Raw genomic sequence first — 24,697 nt, 5'->3', positions numbered from 1 at the left:
TCTTGAATTAAAGTGGCCTTGTGACTTCTCTTTATACAAGCATGGACAGATTAAGTTTTTTGCTGTCCATAGACAAAAAAGATTTTTATTTTTTTAAAAAATGCCAATCACAGTGGCAGCGGGGACTGTGGGGAGGGGGGCCAGGAGAAGTTCCCCCTTTTCCCCTCTAAAGAACACTGCTGCCAGTGGCGGGATGCGGAGTGTAGGCGGCTGCAGGGACAAAAGGGGCAAGGAGGAGAGAGTTCCCCCTTTTACCTTTGAAAACATCACAGCTGTGCAGTGGGATGAAGGCAAGGGCAGCGAGCTCGTTCCAGCTCCCCCCCACCCGCAGAGTGACTGCATGGCCTCTCTGCTGTGTAGCACGTTTTCAGCCTTCCTCTATGTGCGGAGGAAGGCTGAATATGCTACAAGCAGAGAGGCCGTGCTGTCACTCTGAGGAGCTTGCCGCCCCCACTTTATTCCACCACACAGCTGCGGTGTTTTCAAAAGTAAAGGGGGGAAATCTCCCCCCCTCCCTGCAGCCACCATGCTCCATCCCGCCACTCACAGCAGCTTTCTTTGGAGAACAAAAGGGGAAAATTCCCCTTTACCCTCCCTTCCTACAGCTACTGCTGCCGCCACAAGCTTCTTTTTTTTTTTTTAAGGTAGGAGGGGCAATGCCCTCACCCCTCCCGGGTGCAGCCACCACTGCTCCCAGATATCAGCTATTTACAAGAATTTGTTCGTCATCTATCATTTGTATATGAGAGTTGTCGGTTTTTTTATTTAAAAGAAAATGATACATGTCATATACTAAATGTATTACTGTATCTTACAACATTTGGCATATTCAATAGACGATTGTCTTTGCGGACAGTGCTTTTTCAAATAGCTAGTGGCAACACTCCCTCATCAACATGACATATTGATGTTCTGAAAAGTAGAGTTAATTATGTGCTAGCTCACTGTGTCGGCAGCTTTAGCGAGATGATAATGTTAACAACTTGTAAGATAAACTGTATTGGTAACATTACATAGCTGATTCTTCCATGCGCTTATCATTGCCTTGAGAGACTAATTTGTAGGTATTTCTACCTGATTAGAATTTACAAGAGTTTAATTGTCATTTACCATTTGTATATGGAAGCTGTTTGATTTATAATCAAGAAGAAAATGTTATATGTGTTACTGTATTTTAAAACATTTGGCACATTCAGTTGATTGTTTATGCGTTTTGAAATGGTTAAATGCAATACTCTTTATTGATATAACATGCTGATGTCTTGAGTAGTAGAGTGAATTATGTGCTGGCTTGCTGCGTCAGCAGTTGTAGTAAGATAATTGTGTTAACAACTTGGAAGACAAATTGTATTGTATACAAATTGTATCTCCTTATGTGTTTATTACTGCCTTGAGAGACCAATCTGTAGGTGGCTTAACCTGATTAGAATTTTCTTAATTGATATCGGGCTATATATTCTCAAGCCTTGTGGTTTGTCAACTAGTAAGCATTTTGTTTCCCCAGTAAGATGTAGAAGGAAAGGTCGCCTCTATAAGGATTGTTAATCTAAAAGGGAGGAAAGTTGGTATGTATTATTTGATATATAAGGGGGAGGATGTTGTTGATACTATAATGATTATCTATGAATACATTTGGTTGCGAGACTTGTCAGTTTTTATCTTATGTTTGCAGAATAATTGGGCTCTCTGACGAAGGATTACCCGAAATGGGCTTGAGAATCCCGGGTTAGCCCATAAGGATTGTCTCACAGGATCCAGTTTTGAGGATTTTCTCACAGGATCCAGTTTTGTAAGAAGCTTTACTCCTCCTTTGCAGGATTTTCTCACAGGACTCAGTTTTGTAAGAAGCTTTATTCTTCCTGTGTGATGCTATATTTTTCTCCATGCATGCTCAGACATCATTAACTATATCAACGTATCATTACTCATTTGGAATCTTCATCAACGTTGGAATATTTATCAAATTTCATATTGACTTATATACATTATTTGCAGTATATTCATGTGGTTGTTCATATGTACACTCATTTTGGTTATAGTTATTCATTTATTATTAGAGTTTAAACATTTGGGTTTATGCATGTGCAGAACTATTTGTTATACCATTGGTATTTGCTCTAGTTTTCCAGATTCTTGATTGATATGTTTTCATCACAATATAGAATCTTGAATTAGTTTCATGGATACATATGTTTTGCCTTCTTTCCTCTACATAGAGTTTTGGCCAATTTTCTAGTATTAGCAGTATTGCCACCACCATTAACAATTTTTATGGTCTTTGAGTATTTACTTTTGCACGGTGTCCTTTACCTTATTCCCAGAGAGGAGCAGCAAAATTTGAGGACTGGCAAAGTTTGCTGCTCCTGAAAACTTTGCCGCTGTAGACAAATGCCTACTCCACCTCTCCTTTAACCTGCCACTGTATACAAAATGAACAGCCTCTTTGTTTTTTGTATAAACTTGGTCCTTGCCAAATAAAATAGAAGCACTCTTCTGACATCAATTGAGTGCAGAGCCTTGTCAAGAGGAGTTGTTGGAGACCTGAAGAAGGTAGGTAGTGCAACATCCTGATTTAGGTGAAAGTCCGATACTAACTTAGGTAGGAAAGACTCATCTGTATGCAACACCACCTTGTCAGGGTAGAATCTTGTGTATGGTTTATCCATGTGCAACCCTGTCAGCTCACTGACTCTACGAGTGGTTGTGATTGCCATTAAGAATGCAGTTTTAAAAGAGACCAATTTTAGATCTGCTGAGGACATTGGTTCAAATAGGTTTTCTGTGAAGGCAGAGAGCACTAAAGAAATGATCCACTGTTCTATCGGTTGTATTATTGGTGGATATAAGTTGCTAAGACCTTTTAGGAAGCTCTTGCAGCTGGGGTGGGAAAAGACAGACTTCCCATCCCAACCAGGATGTTTGGCTGAGATAGCTGCCAAGTGTGCCTTGATTGATACATTGGATAAGCCAGCTGATTTCAGAGAAGTTAGCTATAATAGCACTTGTCTGACAGATACCTTAAGAGAGAGAACACTCTTTGAAGATACGTAACATCTGACCCTTTCCCATTTGCTAGCGTAGTTTTTTTCATTGGTTCAATGTAATATCATTAGCAGCTTATCCTCCATGCTGTTAGTTTCAGCATGGCTATGGCCAGGTGCAGTATCTGGCCGTCCTCGCAAGACAGAAGATTTGGAAACTGAGGAAGCCTTCTGTAAGTGTAGTTGGACAGTCTGAGAAGCAGTGGAAATCAAGACCATCTTGGTAACCATGATATCAAAATGCATGCTGCTTGACAGATCAGTAGCTTTGCAACTACCCTCCCTATGAGTGGAAGAGGGGAATACATGTAGACAAGCTCTTGAGTTCAGTCCATCTGGAATACATCCCCTAGAGACCACAGGTCATGCCCCACTCTCGAGAAGAATTTTTACATTTGGTATTGAGAGAAGTTGCAAATAGATCTAACCTGGGTAGACCCCAGGCTCTGAAGATTGGTATTATGTATTCTTGGTTTATTTCCCACTCATGTTTGACCCATCTGGGTAAAAGACTGACTTGGGTCATCTGCAGTACGTTGTCCATTCCCTTGATATGTATGGCTTACGGATGAATGTGATTTTGAATGTACCAGTGCCATATTTGGCTGCTTAAGGCACAGAGAGATCTGGATACAGTTCCCCCTCACCTGTTGAGATAGGCAATCACAGTGGTGTTGTCTAGTTGGAGCTGCACTGTGTTGCCTCTGAGCATTGGCAGGAATGCCGTCATTGCTTGAAATACCACCAGAAGCTCCAGGAAATTTATATGGAGCCTCTTTTGGTAAGAATTCCACTGCCCCTAGACTATCCCCCCACCACAGTGGCCTCCCCAGCCCGTCATAGAAGCAGCTGGTGCCCCCCATACTGAGGGTAGATGTATTTGGGAAGATACCCCTTGTAGGAGGTAAGTTGGGCAAGTTCACCAGTTCAGAGATTGAATGATTTGGGGAGGAAGGTGTAGCCTTTTCATCGGGTTGTCTATGTTTAGATAGAAAACTGAGAGGAACCACAATTGCAGTTTCGACATTTTTAAGTGGGTGTAATGCACTGTCGTCTTGCAGGATGCCATGAGATCTAGGAGGCATTGGACTTGTCTTGAAGACTAAGACGGCTTAGAAGTAAACTGAAGAATCAATTCCAAGATAGCCCAGAACCACTCCTGAGGAAAGCAAGTCTCCCCATCTTGGTGAAAGTCTCCCCCATCTTGGTGTCTAAGATTGTCCGTATGTAGGGTATAGATTTCACAAGTGGGACTTCTTCCATTTCCACTGGATCTAAGTGAGACTTCTTCCTCTATTCCAAGATCCCATAGCAGGTGCAACAGATTTTATCAGAGAAAGTAACTCTTTTCTGCTTCTTGAAGTCAGGAGCCAATTATCCAGATATGGGTAAATTGCCATGGCCCTGGTCTTGAGGTGCACAGTAATTACCACCATGCTCTTGGTGAATACGTGGGGGGCCTTGCAGAGGCCTAAGGGTAGAACTTTGTATTGATAAACCGAGTTGCCCACTGTGAATCTTAGCAACGCTGTCTCTCTCGAATTCCAAGGTGAAAATAAGAATCTTTTAGGTCTAATATTGCTAGCCACTGCTCCTGATACAAGAATGGCAGGATATCTTGCAACACTGTTCTACGATACTTTCTCACCCGGAAAAACTTGTTCAGGTGTCTCAAACCCATTACTGGCTGAATTCCACCTCCGCTCTTAGGGATTTGGAAGTAGAAGCCCTCCTGCCTTTGTGATCAACTTATAGGGCTATGGCCCCTTTTGCCAGCAGTTCCTTCACCTCTTCTAGCAGAACAGGTGTCACCGTCATATAGCATACACCATTGAAAACTGGACAGGTATTGAATTCTATGGCATAGCCCGCAGAAATTATTTCCAGTAAGCAGGGATCTCATGTTATATGGTGCCATGCTGGGGCATGGCTTGCTAGTTTGAAGTCGTTGGCAGTTAATGATGCTATAGTTGGTGCCGTCAATATGGTCTCGGCAGGTGTCTGCGGGGTCAGGCAGGGTGAAGGGGCATAAACCTGGATCTTTGTGAGGCTCATTGGTGCTGGGGTGTAAGGTAGGCAAGCATAAACTTCAAAGATGTTATTTTTGGCCCTCTGACTGTTTCTGGTGTTGGCTCTGGTTGCCTTTATTTTTAGCCTGGTAGTGACGCTTGTTGTAAGGCTGGTAGGGTTTCCTGTAATCCCTCCTGTCTTGTTGCTTGTAGTCTGACTTTGCCTTATTAAACGAGCTCTACTTTGATGTGTAGGTTGAGGTAAAAGCTGCCGTAAGGGTCTTGGCCGTAAATTTGGACTTTTTGAGCTTCTCCATCATGGAGTCAGTTTGCTCTGAGAACAGCCTTTTCCAATGAAGGGCAGCTCCTTAATCTTGTCTTTCATATCCCATTGAAGGGAGGCTGATGTAAGCCAAGCACGTCTTCTCAACATGAAATCGCTGTTGCCATGGCTCTGGATTCAGATTCAGCCAGATGCTTGGCTGTACTTAATTGCTGACGTGTCAGCACAGTCAGTTTCGCCAAGTTCTTTTTGAAATGTGCCTTGAGCTCTTCCAGGGACAAATTATTCAGCTCCTGTTTTAAACTGACCGAGAGGGAATGATTATATTTCACCATGCAGGTGGAGTAGTTGGCGATCTTCACTGATAGGCGAGCTCTAGAGTAAAATTTTCTGTGCCTAACGTCTAATTTTCTGCCTTCCTTGTCTGCTGGAGTTGTGTGTCTCCTTTTCTAATGGAGCTCAATGGAGCATGCTCCAGATCCCTTGGTGTCCTCAGGGAGCCATGGAGAACCTTTTGCAACCATTGCTCTTGAGCTTTTACATCACTGACTGCATAGAAAACATTGTGGCTTCCCTTTCCAAATGGAATGCAGTGTGGAATGCATTGTGAAGGAAATTATGGCCTGGGGCAGTCAGCTCTTTGTCCACTGCAACTATTCCCTATGTGGACAATGAGATGAAGTATACTGCCCACCTTGCACATGCTGTTGATGGGGAAGACCTGAAAGATATTGAAGCACTTGAGGTGGAGGAGCTCAGAGGAAATGATTCAGGCAGCTCCTGAGAGTGAGGGGGAAGAGGAAGAGGAGGAAGAAATTTTCCAAACCCTTCACCATGAAAAGGTTCTTTGAGATCCTGCAACTGATAATTGCCTTGGTGGACAAAGTGTTTGAGATAGATTCCATGATTAAGCACAACAAAGATTCCAAGGAGTGGCAGCAGTAGTCATCACTAGTGGTCCCTCTAATTTTTTTTCATCTCTGTGCAGAATGAGTTTTGTTCTGGGCAGCAGTATCAAGGCAGTGTGCATTCAGAATGGGGCCTTCCTGATTCAACCTGAGCGAGATCTAAAAGGAACTGAGTGGACATCCAAAGTCTTGTGAGCGTGCGCATGCATTAGAGGGAACAGTGGCTATCACCAGAAAGTACACATGTCACTTTCACTGGCTTAGAGGATGAAGATTACAGTGGCAGCAGGTCTACCTCTACAGGGCCTCCTTCTGCAATATGAACTGTGCTCCAAGTACAAGACTGGATAGAGAGTGCTGCTAACTCCAGAAGCAGAGTGAAGAATTCTCCTGTCTTGTGTTTAACTTGGACTGGATTTAATTCTGTGCTACCTCATTGGCCAACCTACCAACTAATAAGGCCACGGGTTTGTGTTGTTAAGTGTTGGACTCCAACTGTGGAGTGGGGAAACTTGACTTCTAAGAATCACTGGAGGAGCTGGGGACCACTACTGGAGAGTAGGAGAGCAGAGATGGCCAAGGTATAGTGTTGTGCTCCATGCTTATTTTGTTTTTCCTGATTTTTATGTGATTTCTAGGTAATTTTCCAGAGCTCCAGAAGCTAATGTCCCACCCACCCATTCCTAGACTCAATGCCTCATTATTTTGCAGTTGTAGGTGAAGAACGGAACCCACACAAATAATGAGGTCTGCCTGTATCAGTTTCAGCTGTCATTAGTTGAAAACATGAGCAAATAACTTGGATAAAAATGCTCAGCTGCTTATTCACTTGCCCACCATCTAGATGAAATGAACAGGTGCCTTTGGTGGCGGAGTCAATATCTTGAGGGTACATCTTCTCATTAAGACTTAATGTGCACAGTTGAAAAGAGGCAAAGCCTTGAGGATATGGATGTGTGAATCAATTTGGGTACAAGTTGGTTTGTACCCCAATCTAGCTGATTCAGGCGATTTAGAGACAGAACAAATCACCCCTGTGGTCCACTGGCTACATTCAGGTCCAAATCGAATCACGCCAGATTTGATTCGAATTGATTCGAGATTCAGATTCATCCTATTAATTTCCCCAGATTCCTAGCTTTCATTTTTTTAAAAAGCAGAAAAGCTAAGCACTAGCCCCATGCAGAAGTGGAGTTATGGAGCAAAATGTGTGCTCACTGTTTTTCAAGTGTTTTTGATTCTTTGGTATATAATAACTTTTCCTCAATTAATTCCTATGAGGATTCATTACACATCTTAATTTCTTCTATTCATTTTTACGGTCTTTGGACAGTGCCAGGTGTTAACTGTCACAAACCTACACCCCCCTCCCACCTGCAAGGCAGTGGGGTACTACTCAGTTTATGTTCTAGGAATTTTTTCAAGTGTTTCGACTCTTTGGTGTCTAATAGCCTTCCCTCAAAATGAATCCCTATGAGGATTCATTACACACCAGAGTCTAAATACCTCAAAGAGTCCTAAAATATAAATTGAGTATCCAGCAGCTAGCAGGCTGGGGGGTATTGGGCACATGGGATGTCACTAATTCCCCACCCACAAAAGCAGTGGGGTCAAAATGAACAGAAGAAATGAAGGTGTATAATGAAGACACCAAAGAATCTAAACACTTCAAAAATTCCTAAAAAATAAACTGAGTCCCCCAGTGTGTGTGTGTGTGGGGGGGGGTACTTGACACATGGCAATTGACAGCTGGTACTGTCCAATGACAGTCAAAATGAACAGAATAAATTAAGGAGTGGTGTAGTGGCTGGAGTGTTGGACTAGTCAACCGGGGAGATTGGAGTTCAAATCCCCAGTCAGCCAAAATAACTCAGTGGGGGAATCTGAGCCAGTCATGTCTCTCTCAGCCTCTGAATCTGAGCCAGTCATGTCTCTCTCAGCCCAAAGGTTGTTGTGAGGGTAACCATAACCATGTACCGGGGATCCCTTGAGGAAGAGAAGGATATAAATGTAATAAATAATGAAAAGCTATTAGACACCAAAGAATCTAAACATTTCAATATCCCTAAAAATTAAACTGATTATCCCACTGCCTTGCGGGGTAGTGTTGTAGTTGGCACATGGCAATTGACAGTTGGCACTGTCAAATTACAGTCAAAATGAACAGAAGAAAAGAAAGTTCTGCAATAAATCCTCATAGGGATTCATTATGAGAAAAAACTATACACCAAAGAATAAGACACTTGAAAAAGTGCAAACACATTTTACTCCATAACTCCACTTCTACAAGGGCTAGAGCTTAGCTTCTTCTTTTTTAAACTAAAGCTGGGGATCCATGTTAGGGTTAGGATAGGGTGACTTCGAATCCCCATTATCTCCTATGGTAAAAATATACAAGATCAGTAAAAACTAAATGAGATCACTACAAATCAACCAAGTGCCCCACTGCCTTGAAATTTGGGTGGTAGGTGGCACCCATGGGGATCTACCCACCACCCAAATTTTGTGCTCCTAGGACCTCTATAAGTGGCCCAAATTGATCCGGATATGACTCGAATCTGTGGTAATTCGGGGGGACAGATTTGGACACAAAACAAACAGGTTGCTTACTTGTAACAGATGATCTGGTAGTGGTTCCATGACATTCATAATGAGCGAGTACTTTGAGTGGGTTCTGCGCCTGCGCAGACCAGCTTCGGATAAGATTAGTTAGCTCCTCGCGATGCCTGCAACCGCTGACTGCATGTGCCTGCAGTACCCTATAGCGGCAGTTAGAAGTCCCTCTGCTCAGTTTCTTGATGGCCGACTGTACCAACTCTAGTCAGACTGGCACTAGGCACAGTAGCAGTCCTTTTTAGTCTCTGATGACTGATAGCAGCTTGGCACCTAAGCAGCAGGGACAGACGGATGGGCGGGTTTTATGACTGTCATGGAACCACTACCAGATCATCTGTTACAGGTAAGCAACCTGTTTATCTGGATAGTGGTTCCAGACATTCATAATGAGTGGGTGAACTATGAGCTATCCAGTTGGTGGTGGGTGCTGCAAGCTACTGCAATACTCTTTTTAGGATCGCCCGTCCAAATTCAGCAGCTGCCGCTGTGTGAAGGTCCAAGGCGTAGTTCTGATGAAAGATTGATGTGATGCCCACGTGGAAGCCGTGCAGATGTCAAAAAATCTAATGCCCACTAGGTGCATGGCTGACGTGGCATATGCCCTGGTGGAATGGGCACATATTGTGGTTGGTGAGGTGACCTTTTGAATGTCATATGCCATCTTTATGAGTTCAACTAACCAATAAGTCAGCTTTTGTTGTGTTGGTGTCAGACCCGTGGGTCCGCCTTTCTCACATACAAACAGATGTTTTTTCTTCCATATGTGCCAGATCACTTTGAGGTAGTGAAGTAGCGCTCTACAGACATCCAGAGAATGCATCGCCTGGTCCAGTGGAGACGATGAATTCCGGAAAAAGGTAGGCAGTACAATATCAGTGTTCAAATGGAAATCCAAAATAATCTTTGGTCTGAAGTCCGGATCTAAGTGCATGACAACCCGATCCGAATAGAATTTAATGTAGGGTTAATCAATACGCAGGGCATGCAGCTCACTGACCTGCTTCACTGTGGTTATTACCACCAGGAACAGCGTTTTCAGAGTTATCAGCTTTAAAGATGAAGTAGTCATAGGTTCAAAAGGTTTTTCTGTAAGTGCTGCTAGTAACAGAGACAGGCTCCACTTTTCCATTGGCGGTCTTACCAGCGGATACAGATAGTTAATACCCTTCAGGAAGTACTTACACCTTGGGAGGGTGAAGACCGAACGCAGAAATCCGGCCAGATTGGTTGCTGCAGATTCCTGGCATTCGACATTGGAATCTGGGTACTTCTCGATGTCTTGTTCCTGATCTATGCCAAGACCCTGGTCGAGTTCGGTTCACGAATTACTGCAATTCCAGTCATGGGCAGCTCTTCTGAATCCATTATTTGCAGCGCCGCGTTCGACATCGAGGTCGTCACTTGAACCAGGACAGTCTTCGATACCACCGATAACGTGACCTTTCCAGATGCCTGGCTTGAGGAAGAAGAGGTCGAAGTCGGTGACAGTCTTGTAGTAGATTTCTTCAACGTCGTTGTTCCGTGGGAGCCTGCTTTTTCTGAGCTCCTCCTCGACATCGAGGATAGCCTTGTGCGTGGGGTCGAGGGTGACTGATGTGGCATCAGTGCCAGCAATGGCAAGATGGCCCGATGCCGAGGGCTTTTGTAGGATTGCAATCCTGAGGGGGAGGGTGTGCCTTCCGCACTGTGGCTATGATATCTCTCTTTGTGGGCTTTGTGTCTCTTCATCGGCGACTCCGACACAGAAGTGTCAGCCTTGTGATTCTTGTGCCTCTTAGGAGATGTCTCTGATGCCAAAGTCACGGCCTTTCTCTTCTGGGATGCCTGGAGCTCACCTTGTTTCTTGAATGAGGTTTTGGTGCATGAGGCCGAGGCGGTCGATGTCGAGGCCTCAACCTTCGACGGCAAGAGCTCTGATTGGGCAGAATACGCCCTCAAGGCCAAGAGTTTTGACTGCACAGCTTGCACAGGTCTTGGTGCTGGCAGCAACACAGAGGCGTGCGCCGGCTGACTAGGGAGAAGGGCTTGTTCCATTAGGGACACTTTCAAATGGGCAGCCCAATTCTTCAACGTATGTTTGGAAAAGGTTACACAGACGGTGCAATTGGCTGTATTGTGGGCTTCACCCAGACAGAATAGGCAAAGTTCGTGCCCGTCCGTAGAAGGGAGTTTCCCATGGCACCCTCCTCACCTTTTAAAGGTGGTTTTCTCCCTCACCCTGCACCTCTTTTCACTCATGAGAGATCAGGAGCTCTCAACCTTATGGAAAGTTACCTTTTACACTCTCCCCCTCTTTTTTTTTTTTTTAAAGGACAGCTGCTGTAAGGTATACCATTGGCGGTCAGTGGTAGTCATTGGTGGTCAAGTCCGTAGGAGGAAATGTAAGGAAAGTTGAGGTCCAGTCTGTGGTCAAATTCCATCAAAATCACTAATAATGCCAAGTTTAAAGGGTAATCCAAAGGGTAGTCTATTAATCCGTGCCAGTAATCAAAACAGAAAAGCCTTTAATAGTCAAACTGAGTATACTGCAGAGCAAAACTGTTTCCAAAGGTCTGAGTGCTAAGGTGGTCAGCAAGAAACTGAGCAGAGGGACGCCTAACCGCCACTAACTGCAGGCATGTGCAGTCGGCGGTTGCAAGTGTTGCGAGGAGCTAACAAATCTTATCTGAAGCTGGCCCACGCAGGTGCAGAACTCACTCAAAGTATTCACTCATTATGAATGTCTGGAACCACTATCCAGATCAGGGATGATTCAATTCGTGCACATCCTTACTAGAGGATGCAAAGAAAATAGCACCTAAGAGCCGACATCCAGCACAGTACAGCATGAGCAGTGCCAATTCACCCAAGCTGCTGCAAGCTTGCAGTGAAGCGCTGGCAGTCTTGTGAAAGAGTGCAAGTAATTTTAGAAGTGTTCCCGTACTCTAGAAACATTTGTTAGATCAGAAAAAAGTAGCTTGGACACATAACATGTTTCCAAGCTACTTGTTTCTGATCTAACATTGGAGTATTTGTTCTCTTGCACAGGAGCACAAGACTACCAGCACTTAATACCAGCACCACCTATGTTATGTTGCACTGGATGTCTGCTACTATCTCTGACTAAGGACACTGATGATCAAACAGTTATACTTTGTATATATCTGGGGTGTCAAAATCAAATTTTGTGGTGTGCCAGATTTGATCCGAAGGGGCTGCACCTGCCTTGCACTATCTGTCTTCCTCCTCCTTCCTTACACACACTAAAATATGCTCAGGGAAAGATATAATTTTTTAAAAGAAATTCTGAAGAACATACTTCCCCATGATCTGCAGCCACCAAATTTTTCATGAACAATCCTGCCACTTAAATTAGCCGCACTACCATTTACACCAGAATATGCTGAGGGAAAGGGGGATTTTTTTAAAAAAAATGCAATTCTGAGCCAGCCAGTTCACCAGCTTAGCCAGCCCTAGTATAGAACTAAGCAAGCCTCTGGTTCTCCTTCTGAGCGGCAGTGGCAGAGGCCACTGGGGTCCTGGAGAGAAAAGCACCATGGTCGGGTCAGGAAATAAGGATCATAGGGCTCAGGAAGAAGCAGTGAGGCAAAGGTGGAGGTAAAAAGCACAGTGGCAGGGGTTAAGAGTGCTGCCGCCAAAGAGAGAAGTGTGGCAAACAGGCATCAAAAGATGGCAACAGCCGCAGCTTGTCAGGGGCCAAACTGCTGAGCTCCATGGGCCACATTTGACAGCCCTGGTTTATATCATATATTCTAAACTGAACTTTCCTTCTTTCCTTCCTTCTGCTTGCCCATAGAAGCTGGCCTTTCTGCCACCATAAACATATGGCAAATGCCCCAATTTATCTTTTAAATGGGATTCAGTACAGATGAAATATTTAATTATACAGGAGGAACAATGCACTGCAATATATACAGACTGTACAGAAAAACTAAATACTACATGAATTAAGTTTAAAGTTAGAAAGCTTAGAACACTTACAGCTTAGACTTTATCTGAGCAGATCCTTTTGGCAACTGATTCATGTAGAGAAACAGATTTACATTTGGTTTTAGTGCAAGCAGATTTGAAGTTGGTTCAATGCAAAATATAGATTTCTCCATCATAGCAGGATTTTTACTGTAGTAGAGTAAGAGCTGTCTATACAAATACCTTTAAAAAAAGCATCCAGATGTCTGAGGATCAGTATTTAAACCAACATTCAAAAATAACCTAAAAACTAATATTTTAAAGTTTAGAATTGTACATAGTACAAGTCTTACCTAAGAAGAGAACGTCTTGCAGTAACAACAGCATGAGTATCGTGCAATACTCTGCCATCAGGTTGAAAACATTGACTATAATTGAATTCGCCTGTTCCAATAGCTACCACTTCATGGTGTCTAGCTGAAAAAGAAAAGCATGCAAGGAATTTTTCCCCAGTGCTTACCCACCCACCCCTTAACAGACCAGACCATCCCATAAACAGATTCATCATTTTAAGGGGATAAATCAGCATGCCTACCTCTTCCAATTATGAAGGCAGCCAGGGAACTGCTACAACTTTGGTATTCTGGATAATTAGCAGTCAAGCTGCTGAATGTTTCCTTGACAACTTGAGAAAGCTTTTCATAAGCAAAACGTCGTCCTTCTAGTAAAGTATTGAAAATGGATCAAGCAGATAAGAGAATTTATTGAACAGACCACACAAGTGAAAAAGATGAGAAGACGAAGATGAACCTTTATTCTGCTTGGTATATGACGACGACAATTTGACCTCAAGATCCTCCCCAGAGTACGGAAGTACCTACTCCAACTAATCATTTGCCCTCTTGAGTATGTGAGGAGTACATAAACAAATCTATATTATTATTATTTTATTTATTATTTTTACATTTTATATCCTGCTCTTCCTCCAAGGAGCCCAGAGCGGTGTACTACATACTTAAGTTTCTCCTCACAACAGCCCTGTGAAGTAGGTTAGGCTGAGAGAGAAGTGACTGGCCCAGAGTCACCCAGCAAGTATCATGGCTGAATAGAGATTTGAACTTGGGTCTCCCCGGTCCTAGTCCAGCACTCTAACCACTACACCACGTTGGCTCTCTTATCTACACAACCTGATTTCTGATCTCTATAACCACCCCGTGTCCTAGAACAAATTTCATAGCGATCAGCTGAATCTAGTTATACACATTATAAATGTGTATTATTTTAAGTAATTACTCAACGTTCACTGTTATTAATGTTCATTGAAGCATAACTGGTTAGGTACACAGAGAAACCTTGATTTGATAAATGTCTAGCAGTTCACCTCAAAGCCTACTATCTGGGTGGATGAATCAACATACAAAAAGTGCCAAATAAAATATCCTAAAATGATGTTAAATTTCCAGAAGATGTAGTGAATAGATCCTATTTTGCTTTGAGTAGAGTCAAGCCCAAATCCTGCCATACAATGGCTACATAAGTGTGCAGATCAGTTCACTGCAAACTATTCATCTGTAGGACTTTCACAACAAGACTTGTGGGGGTGGCAAAGTATGAGTTGTGGGGGCAGCAAAGTATGTGGATGAGACCCTCAGGGATGTGATAAAGACATCTCACTACCAGGCTGACAGCTCCTCTGCTGTCAGGGGAGAATGAAGGTCTCAGGGAAAGAGTATCAGTCTGAAGAAGAGGGGAATGTTCCCTTAGAAGGACCCCGTTCTTGGGTGATGTGCCTATATCCTCTCACACAGAGGATACTCCTCCGGCAGTTGGGGACCTCCTAGTAGCGGGTGATTTGATTGTTAGGGACATAGAGAGATGGCTATGTGACCCGTGTGTAAACCATACCTGCCTGCCTCATGCGAAGGTTGCAGATGTCATGTGGTGTCTAGATAGGCAGAGCTGGGGAGAAGTCAGCTGTCATGGTGCATGTCAGCACAAACAATGTTGGGAAATGTAGTTGGGGAGGTCCTGGAAGACAAATTTAGGATGCTAGGTGGCATACTGAAGTCCAGGACCCCCAGGGTAGCGTTCTCTGAAATGCTACCTGTTCCATGTGCAGGGCCAGCTAGACAGGTGGAGCTGAAGGGTCTCAATGCATGGAAGAGAGATCCCGGGAGGAGGGATTTAGATTTGTTAGGCACTGGGATACATTTTGGGGCAAGCAAAGCCTATACAAAAGGGAGAGGTTCCATTTGAACCAAAATGGAACCAGACTGCTTAAAATCAAAAAGGTTCAACAGCTGATTTTAAAATGATGCCTGGGGGACTGCAGACAGGAACTGGGTGGTATCTGGTACAGCAAGCAAAATCCCCTAAGGTGCAAAGGTGCAAACATTTCAGATAAACCAGAAAGCACAAGTGTAGAACTAGAAGTAGAGCAGATGGAAACGCATGACAACTGGTCAAAAGGTCAAATGATGGTAAGGGAGATAGCATACACCAATGCCAGAAACCTCTGAGCCAAGGCAGGCAAGCTGGAGTGCTTGGTTGCTAATGAAAACAGAGACAGAGGGCATAATGGAAACCTGGTGAAATGGTGAGAACCAGAAGAACACTTATTCCTGGATACAAACTCTACAGAAAAGACAGAGAAGGGCAGATTGGGGGTAGAGAAGCACTGTATACAGTATTGAAGAAGGGATAGAATCCAACAAGCTAGAAAACCTAGGAGGACCAGAGTTCTCCACAGAATCATTATGGGTGACAAGATGAGGACTGAAAGGAAATGTGTTACTAGGGATGTGCTATCACCCTCCGGGTCAAAATGCTTAGAGTACCCTGGAGTTGGAGAACCAAGTCAGAGAGGCATAAAAGCGAGCCAGAACTGTAATAATGGGTGACCCTCACATAAATTGGGCAAATTCACGTGCAGGTATTGACAGTGAAGCCTATTTTCTAAACATGCTAAATGACTGTGCCTTTGAATAGTTGGTTGTGGAACCAAACAGAGAGAAGGCAACCTTGGACTTAATCCTAAGTGATGCCCCGGACCTGGTGAGAAAAGTCAGAATTGTAGAACCACTGGGGAACAGTGACTATAGTGAGATCCAATTCAGCTTATATGTGAGTGGACCATTGCCAAGCAAGACTAGCACAGATGTGCTGGACTTCAGAAGAGGAAACTGCTCAAAAGTGAGGAGAATGATAAAAATGAAGCTGAAAGAGAAGGTCAGGAAGATCAAATCACTGCAGAAAGAATGGAACTTATTTAAAACCACAATACTAGAAGCTCAGTTGTAATGTATACCAAGAAGAGGAAAGGTATCACCAAGTTCAGGACACCACCAACATGGCTAACAAGTAGAGAGTCAGGGAAGCTATAAAAGGGAAGAAAACTTCCTTCAGATAACGGAATTCCTGCCCAATTGAAGAGAAAAGCAAGGAGATAATAAAGGATAAAGAAAGACAGTTTGAGGAGCATTTAGCTAGAAGTGTCAAGAGGGGATAACAAAAAATTCTTTAAATATATATCAGAAGCGGAAGATCTGCCAGGGAGGCTGTTAGACCTAAGATGAGGAGGGCATAAAAGCAATAAGGGAAGTTAAGGAGATTGCAGAGAAGCTGAACAGAGCATTCGTTACTTACCATCAAGGCTTCTGCCCACTGCTGAATATGAGAACATCTTGTGTGTTATACCCTCCCCATTGCTCCAGAGGCAGGACTATGCTAATTAGTTTAGAAAGCTTAAATAGTCCTGGGGAGGATAACCCTGCTCAGTTCTGAGTAGCCAAGTAGAGAAAACAAAGACAGAGCATAGAAATGTAGCTGAGAACTTTAAGGCACAGCCGTGCCAGAAGAGAAAAAGGCAGACCCTATAGTAAACTTGGACAGCCCAAGTGGGTAAGCCAAGCTGTTCTCATACTGAGCAGCAGGAAGAGGCCTCCATGGCAAATAACCAATGCGTCATTCTGTGCTGCTGAAAGAACATGTCACAGCTGATGATCCTGGGTGGGAGCTTCTGGGACTTCTGTTGAGTGAACACCTGCTGCAGAACTTGTCTACAAAATGCAGAGTCAGCTGATCAGTGAAGGTCCATTTTGTATTGTCTGGTGAAGGCAGACAGTGGAGACCAGGTTGCTGCTTTGCATATCTCACAGGGGAGTGTTTGTTGAGAAAACTGCCATTGTTGATGCTGCTCTGGTCAAATGAGCCGAGATATGTAGACACAGAACTTTCAGCATGTCGTATGCCAGGGATATACAGGCTTTGATCCAGGTGGCCTTTGAGATCTTCTGTGCTATGGAAGTAGGAAAAAATTAAGCATGGAGTGGAAAGAGAAATTTTTCTCCCTCTCTCACAACACTAGAACCAGGGGGGTTGCCCCATGAAACTGAAGGTCGGGAAATTTAGGACCAACAAGAGAAAGTACTTTTGCACACAGTGCATTAGTCTTTGGAATTCTTTGCCATGGGATGTGGTGATGGCCACCAGCTTGGATGGCTTTAAAAGGACAGACAAAATCATGACGAACAGGTCTATCAATGTCTATTAGTCTGGTAGCTGTGGGCCACCTCCAGCCTCAGAGGCACGATGCCTCTCAAAACCAGCTGCAGGGGAGCAACAGCAGGAGAGGACATGTTCTCACCTATTGTCTGTGGGCTTTCCAGAGGCACCTGGTGGGCCACTGTGTGAAACAGAATGCTGAACTATATAGGCCTTGGGCCTGATTCAGCATGGGTGCTCTTATGTAAATAACTGGCTGTACTCAAGATGGTGGGTGTAGGTCTTTAAGCATAGCCGTATGTTAAGTTCACGCATCTCCGGTTCCGATGGATGAGAAGGCTTAGGACAGAAAGAAGGCAGGATAACTCCCTGGGATCTGTGAAAGATGGATGGCACCTTAGGGACGGAAGGAGGGATCAGAAATCAGTCTGACTGAGTTCAGGGTCTACATACATAAGTGTTTGTTGACAGAGATGGCCTGAAGCAATAACAGTCTTCCGGCGGATGTGACAGCTACCAGGAACGCCAATTTGTAGGAGCAGGAGGAGTGGAATCAACCAGAGAAGCTTGAATGCGGGACCTTGTAGTGCCCTGAGGATGGTGTGGAGTTTCCACATATGGAAACAGTGCACTGTAGCTCCTCTAAGGAACCATTTGAGGTGTAAATGTATGATGCACTGTTGCCTATTGTTAGAAGCCAATGGGTCAGAGTGTTACTAAGATACCCTCACCCCTAAACAGCAGTAACTACTGATCTAAGAAGTCTGAACTGGAAAAACATAGAAACACCCCCCCAAGCCCCTGAGCCCACCCCAAATTCTCTTTAATCTGTCCCAGGTGTGTGGTTGCCCAGCTGAGCATGATGACACTTAATTTGCAGGGGAGGGGGGCCTCCAAAGGTCTTTAATCCAGGCTCCAAAATTACCTAGGTACACCTCTGCTGCCACCTGTCTCTTTAGCATATTCGCTGTCAGGCCCTTGTCAAACCTACCCTGTAGGAAGGAAGAAGATCTCTGAGACCATAAGTGTCTCTTTGCTTGTGGTGTTAAGAACACAAAAAAGTCCTCCAGGTAGCAATAGCAATAGCACTTACATTTATATAGCGCTCTATAGCTGGAGCTCTCTAAGCAGTTTACAACGATTTAGCATATTGCCCCCAACATTCTGGGTACTCATTTTACCGACCTCGGAAGGATGGAAGGCTGAGTCAACCTTGAGCCCCTGGTCAGGATCGAACTTGTAACCTTCTGGTTACAGGGCGGCAGTTTTACCACTGCGCCACCAGGGGCTGTAAACTGATAGATCCTATTTGTGGAAGCCTTCCTGAATGCTAAGATAGTGTTCGAGATGTTGTCTGAGTATCCATGCTGTTTCAGGAGGATCCTTTCAGTTTCCAAGTGGCTAATCTTAACCAGGTGAGATTGTGGTGAAAAATGGGCCTTGCTGTAGAAGATCTGCTGGAATTGGGAGGAACCATGGCCACACCTCAGCAAGATCAAGTATTTCTGGTAACCAGCGTCTCCTTGGCCAGTATGGAGCCACCAGGATGACCACTGTCTGGACCTTGTGAAGGAATCTGCTGATCAAAGGCAGTGGAGAAAGTGCTATAACAGCTCCCGTGGCCATGACATCGACAGAGCATCTACCGCTTCTGCTCCCTCGCACAGAAAGCAGGTGAAGAATCTCAGAAGTTTGGTGGTGTTGGGTGCCATGAAGAGGTTGAACTATGGGCACACAGAAGTGTGCTGACAGTAGTTTGAACACCTGATGGTTGAGGCTCCATTCTGCCAGGCAAAGTTCCATCTGGCTGAGATAATCTGCTTTGGTGCTCAGAATTCAGCCCACATGTGTCTACAGGGATGCAAGATGTGTTTCCACCCAGTGAAGAAATGTTGCTTTGGGGTGCAGAGAGGGATCTGATTCCACCATGGCTATTGACGTGGGCTTTTGCAGTCACATTGTCCATGTGCACCAAGATGTGTTCCCTGTTTAACAAGTGTTGAAATGCAAGCAGTGCCAGATGGATAGCCTGCATTTCCCTAACCAAGTGATGCCGTGATCCTGTTCTTGTGTTGGCCAGTTCACCTGGGCTGAATGATAAAGACAATGGGCCCCTCATTACTGGAGGCTGGTATCAGTCGCGCGATAACACTTGGCAGATCCAGAAAAAGCTTCCCTTGTGACAGGTGGTCAGAGCCTTCTACCAGAACATCAACTGACTGAGACCATCAGTTGGGCTTTGATTGCTATGGCATTCTGGTAAGGTAGTAAAAACCACCTGAGTGAGCACAGGTGAAACCTGGCCCAATCTACAGCATCCAGGATGGCCACCATAAGGCCCAATAGGCATGGTATAGTGAGTGACAAGCAGTACCCTTTTGCCTGGCTGGCAAGAGATTGTAGAGCCCTGATCTTTTGAATGCATTCTGGAGGCAGGATTAACCTGTCCAGGGTGATATTTATGATTACTCCAAGATTTATGGTATTTATGATTACTCCAAGAAAATTCCTTTCCTCAGGCTTAATTTTAGGGAAAACCAGGACACTATTATCAATGGATTGTTCTGGCTGGGGGGAGTCCAATTGTAAATCCAGGGTTTGAATTTCCTTACTCAGTAAGAGGGGCAAAGTAACTGGGGATAAACCACCTCTGAAATGAGAAGAAAGATTCATTAAGTAGGTCATCAGATCATTCGCCTTCCTCTCCAGTGTCACTTTCAGGATCCTGTTTCCAGGAACGATGGGAGGGACTGCCCCGACAATGTCTGGTGCTTCTGGCCTAGAGTCAGGGGTGTGTGGCCCTGGTCTGGAAGGTACATGAGGATCCAGATATTCATGCTCAGAGCAATGTAGGGAGCAATGATTGTGGCTTGCTTATTTTTGCTTATTTGGGGGGGCAACTGGCTCTCAGATGATAACGATGATGAAAGAGTGGATAAAGAATCCTTCCTTCACTGCTTATGTTGAGCCCCCTTGGATGGCCTGGACTGCTGGAGGAATTTAGCCAGTGTGGAACAGAACTGCCACACTGGGGGCACCATATCTGGTAAGTCTGGGGGTGTTGCAAGGATGTGTGTGCCCCCAGTTAAATCCATAGGGACTGGGGCTGAGAGAGTGTGCCTCATCCCATCCTTATCTAAATGAATGCTATCCACCAGGATTGGAACCCCAACCCCGCACCATCGTGCCTTGTGGTTCCAGCTGAGTCGCAGCCTGATAAAGGTGTGTGGGCCTACACACCATCCCTCCTCCACGCCACCCAGGATCTAATTTCTCTGGCTGAGTCTTGGACTGCTTTGCAGGTGCCATTGCACCCACAGCCCTGGTCTGGAGCTCCGGTTGGGGCCAAAGGCTTCTGAGCCTGCCCAAGAGGTCTGGTGGGAGCGGGTGGCAATGGCACCTCCGTGTCTTCTGAATTTGCCACAGGAGGAGCACCCCCATCTGGGTGACTGAGAAGACGAGTCTGCTTGCTACCTTTCTGGATGCAACAGAGCTTGCAACCTGGTGGTGGGAGGTCCAACAGCCCTTACCCTGGATGGCCCTGTAAAGCAGTAGCTGAGGTGGCAAGTGCCAATGGGGGCCTCATGGCACACTGCTGGAGGGCTTTGCTGGAGGAAAGGAAGAGTCTTGCGGTTTGTCCACTAGCAAAAGGACATGCCGAATCCATGCACCCCACCCCCCCAGCTTACATCTGAGCAGTTGCTCCAAAGACCAGAGGGAAAGATGCAGGAAAAGTTTTTTTAAAAAATCTTTCAAAGAGGAAAGTGGAGCTAGGAGTAGTAAGCGAAGATCAAAGAATAAAAGACAAGAATTAGAAAAATTGAGAAAACACAGCTTTTGGAAAAGGCTAGCTCTGGAGCAAACACAGGACTAGCAGGACAGGGTGGGGTTATCCTCCCCAGAAATATTTAAGCTTTCTAAACTAATTAGCCTAGTCCTGCCTCTGAAGCAGCAGGGAAGTATAACTCACAAGATATCCTTGTTCAGTAGCAGAGAATGAGTTCTTTGCATCTGTCTTCACAAAGGAGAATACTGACCATATACCCGCTCCAGACCTAGGCTTCACAGTTTTGGAGGATGAATAACTGGGCCAATTTGAGGTGATGGGAGGGGGTGTTCTAAACCATCTCAAAAAATTAAAAGTTAAATTGCAAGGGTCAGATGGCATCTACCCAAAAATTCTAAACGAAGTCAAATGTGAAACTGCTGATCTCCTACAAAAATATCTAACTTGTCCCTACAGTCAGGCTCTGTACCAGAGGACTGGAAAGCAGCCAATAACATTCTGATTTTCTAAAAGGGATCTGAGAAACTACAGGCACATAAAGCGTAACTTCTGTGCCAGGTAAACTGATGGAAAGAATACTTAAGGATAAAATCGTTGAACATATAGAACAACAGGCCCTGAAGAAGAACCAGCATGGTTTCTGCAAGGGCAAATTTGGCCTCACTAACCCTTTGCAGTTCTTCGAGATTGTCAACTGGCATGTAGATAAAGGTGATCCAGTTGACATAGTATACTTGGACTTCCAAAAAAGCTTTCGACAAAGTTCCCAACCAAAGGCTCTTAAGTAGTCCTGGGATAAGGGGACAGGTTCATGTATGGATTGGTAACTGGTTGAGGGTCAGGAAACATAAGGCAGGAATAAATGGACAGTTTTAACAGTTGAGGGAAGAAGATTCCCCAGGGATCTATACTGGAACCAGTGCTCTTTAGCTTGTTCATAGATGATCTAGAAGTTGGGGTAAGCAGCGAAGTGGCCAAGTTTGTAGATGCTAGACACTAAACTACTTAGGGTAGTGAAATCCACAAGAAGTTGTGAGGAGCTCCAAAAGGATCTGTCCAAACTGGATGAGTGGGAGACAAACTGGCAAATGTGGTTCAGTGCAAGCAAGTGTAAAGTGATGCGTATTGGGGCAAAAAAACCCCTAGCTTCACATATATGCTGATAGGGTCTGAGCTGTCAGTGACTAACCAGGAGAAAGATCTTGGGGTTGTGGTGGATAGCTTGTGAAAGTGTTGACTCAGTGCACAGCAATGATGAAAAAGGCAAATTCCATGCTAGGGATCCTTAGGAAGGGGTTTAAAAATAAAAATACTAATACTAGAATGCTCTTACACAAATCTATGGTGCAGCCACATTTGGAAGTATTGCATACAGTTCTGGTCTCTGTACCTTAAAGACATTGTAGAACTGGAAAAGGTACAGAAGAAGGCAACCAAGATGATCAGTGGCCTGGAGCACCTTCCTTATACAACAAGGCTACAGCATCTGGGGCCTCTTAGTTTGGAAAAGAGGCTGCTATGGGGTGACATGATAGAGGTGTATAAAACTATATTTGGAGAAGAGAGAGTGAACAGATAATTTTTCTCCCTCTCTCACAACACTAGAACCAGGGTTCAATCACATGAAACTGAAGGCCAGGAAATTCAGCAACAAAAAGTACTTTTTCAAATGATGCATAACTAATCTGGAATTCTCTGCCACAGCATGCAGTGATGGCCATTGTCTTTAAAAGGGGTTTAGAAAAATTCATGGAGGACAGGTCTATCAATAGCTACTAGTCTGATGGCTAAAGGCCACCTCCAGCCTCAGAGGCAGGATGCTTCTCAACAGCAGGAGAGAGGGAATGCCCTCACCTCTTGCTTGTGGGCTTCTCAGAGGCATCTGGTGGGACACTGTGTGAAACAGGATGCTGGACTAGATAGACCTGGGGCCTGATCCAGCAGAGCTGTCCTTGTGAATATTCAAAATTTATACTTAGCTTTGTCTTATTTTATTTATGTGTACTGTTATCTGACTGGATACTATGGGATCAAATGGATTAGGAACTTAAATCTTTATAAAACACTTTAAAATTTATTAATTATTTATTTATTTGATTTATATACCGCCCTTCCAAAATGGCTCAGGGCGGTTAAATGGCTCAGGGCGGTTCTTTAGCTAGAAAGAAATTTGTCTTTGAATCCTCTAAGAAGGCAAATGAAGTCAACAGAACCAGAAAATGTAGTCAAGTGTTTGCTCAAGATAGAACTTTCCTACCATATGGAATCTTCGAAAGATAACCAGTTTCAGCTGTTTGAGATTCTGTTACAGCTGTGGCTTCTGCAAAGTTCCTGGGAGGACCTGTAAACATAATAAATTATAAAACTGGCTAATGCCAAATAGTGTTACTGAAAGCATCATATACTTTGCAAGCATTTAGACCTGTGGCTTTTCTCCCACAAATTTTCCTACATCCTTTTTATGAAAGAAAATTTGAACTTCTGGGATGCCCGAAACACGCTGAAAGCACCTTATGCAGCAAACAGTTTGATAGATAGATGGCTGGGGTGTGTGTGCTCTAACTCAGCAAGATCATATTGGGCTTATAATTATGAGGAACACCAGTGCTGTTTAAACATTGAGAAGTATTCAGATACAATCAAGGCATAAGAGCAATTACTAGAATATAGTAGTGCCACTGGAAAAGGCGATAGCGAAAGTTTATGTTCTAAACTGTCTTGAAAAGTTAAAAATGAACACGTTGTCAAGGACAGATGGCATCCACTCAAGAGTTCTTAAACAACTCAAATGTGAAATTGCTGATCCAACAAAAATATGTAGCTTATCCCTACAATCAGGATCTGTAAAAGAACTGGCAAGTAACTGCAGGATAGTAGTCATTTTCAAAAAGGGATCCGGGTGGGCAGGGAGGGAAATTACAGGCCAGTTCCCTTGAAGTCTGTTCTAAGTAAACTGATGGAAAAGATAAAACTGTTAAAACATACAGAAGAACAAGCCCTGCTGTTGCCAGAACAGCTTATTTTGAGGCTGAGATCAGCACCCCCTCTACGTGATTTGGATCATGTGGCTCACAGCCTCCATCTTGGATATCTGAGCTTGTGGGATCGTGAATTCTGCACATGGGGCAAACTCTCCAACTTGGCTACTTAGCACAAGCAAACATGGGGTGATGCTACCCAAGGTCAGAACAAGCAGTGACTGTAAGGAGTTATCCCCATAGATAACTTCTCAAAAAGGGAAAGCTAGCAGGGTATGAATTCACCTATTTGTACCACAGATCCAAACACATGTTTAGAGTGCTCAGGACTCCCTAAGAACTCAGAACCTACCCCAGAGGCAAGTAGTAAGGACCCTGCATCCCCACTTACACAGACCTAGACCACGCTAGTTCCTAGTCTTGATGGTTATGGACTACCTCCAAGCTCAGAAGCAGGATGCTGGGAAGCAACAGCAAATGAGATGGCATGCCTTCATCTCTTGCCTGTGGACTTCTCAGAGGCATCTGGTGGGCCACTGTGTTAAACAGGATTATGGACTAAACAGGCCTTGGGCCTTATCCAGCAGGGCTGTTCTTAAAAATCACATACCTCCTCTCCTCTTCAGCATATCCAGATCTAGGGTACCTATATAAACTCACGTT

General features: G+C 44.3%; 1 protein-coding gene across 1 annotated transcript in view; it reads right to left on the bottom strand.

The window, feature by feature from the left end:
• The window catches only part of ADAD1 (adenosine deaminase domain containing 1), a 64,441-nt gene that overhangs the window by 26,793 nt on the left and 12,951 nt on the right, over nucleotides 1–24,697 (bottom strand). The window contains exons 5-8 of the mRNA XM_053255902.1: nucleotides 23,314–23,397; nucleotides 13,362–13,487; nucleotides 13,120–13,243; nucleotides 12,839–13,009 (exon numbers count right to left, since the gene is read on the bottom strand). Of these exons, the coding sequence (XP_053111877.1) occupies nucleotides 12,839–13,009; nucleotides 13,120–13,243; nucleotides 13,362–13,487; nucleotides 23,314–23,397 (505 nt within the window). The remainder of the gene's footprint in view (nucleotides 1–12,838; nucleotides 13,010–13,119; nucleotides 13,244–13,361; nucleotides 13,488–23,313; nucleotides 23,398–24,697) is intronic.

Source organism: Hemicordylus capensis, chromosome 5, assembly GCF_027244095.1.
Source record: "Hemicordylus capensis ecotype Gifberg chromosome 5, rHemCap1.1.pri, whole genome shotgun sequence".
Taxonomy (NCBI): domain Eukaryota; kingdom Metazoa; phylum Chordata; class Lepidosauria; order Squamata; family Cordylidae; genus Hemicordylus; species Hemicordylus capensis.
The sequence above is the reverse complement of the archived record's forward strand: the minus strand, read 5'-3'. Positions and strand labels throughout refer to the sequence as shown.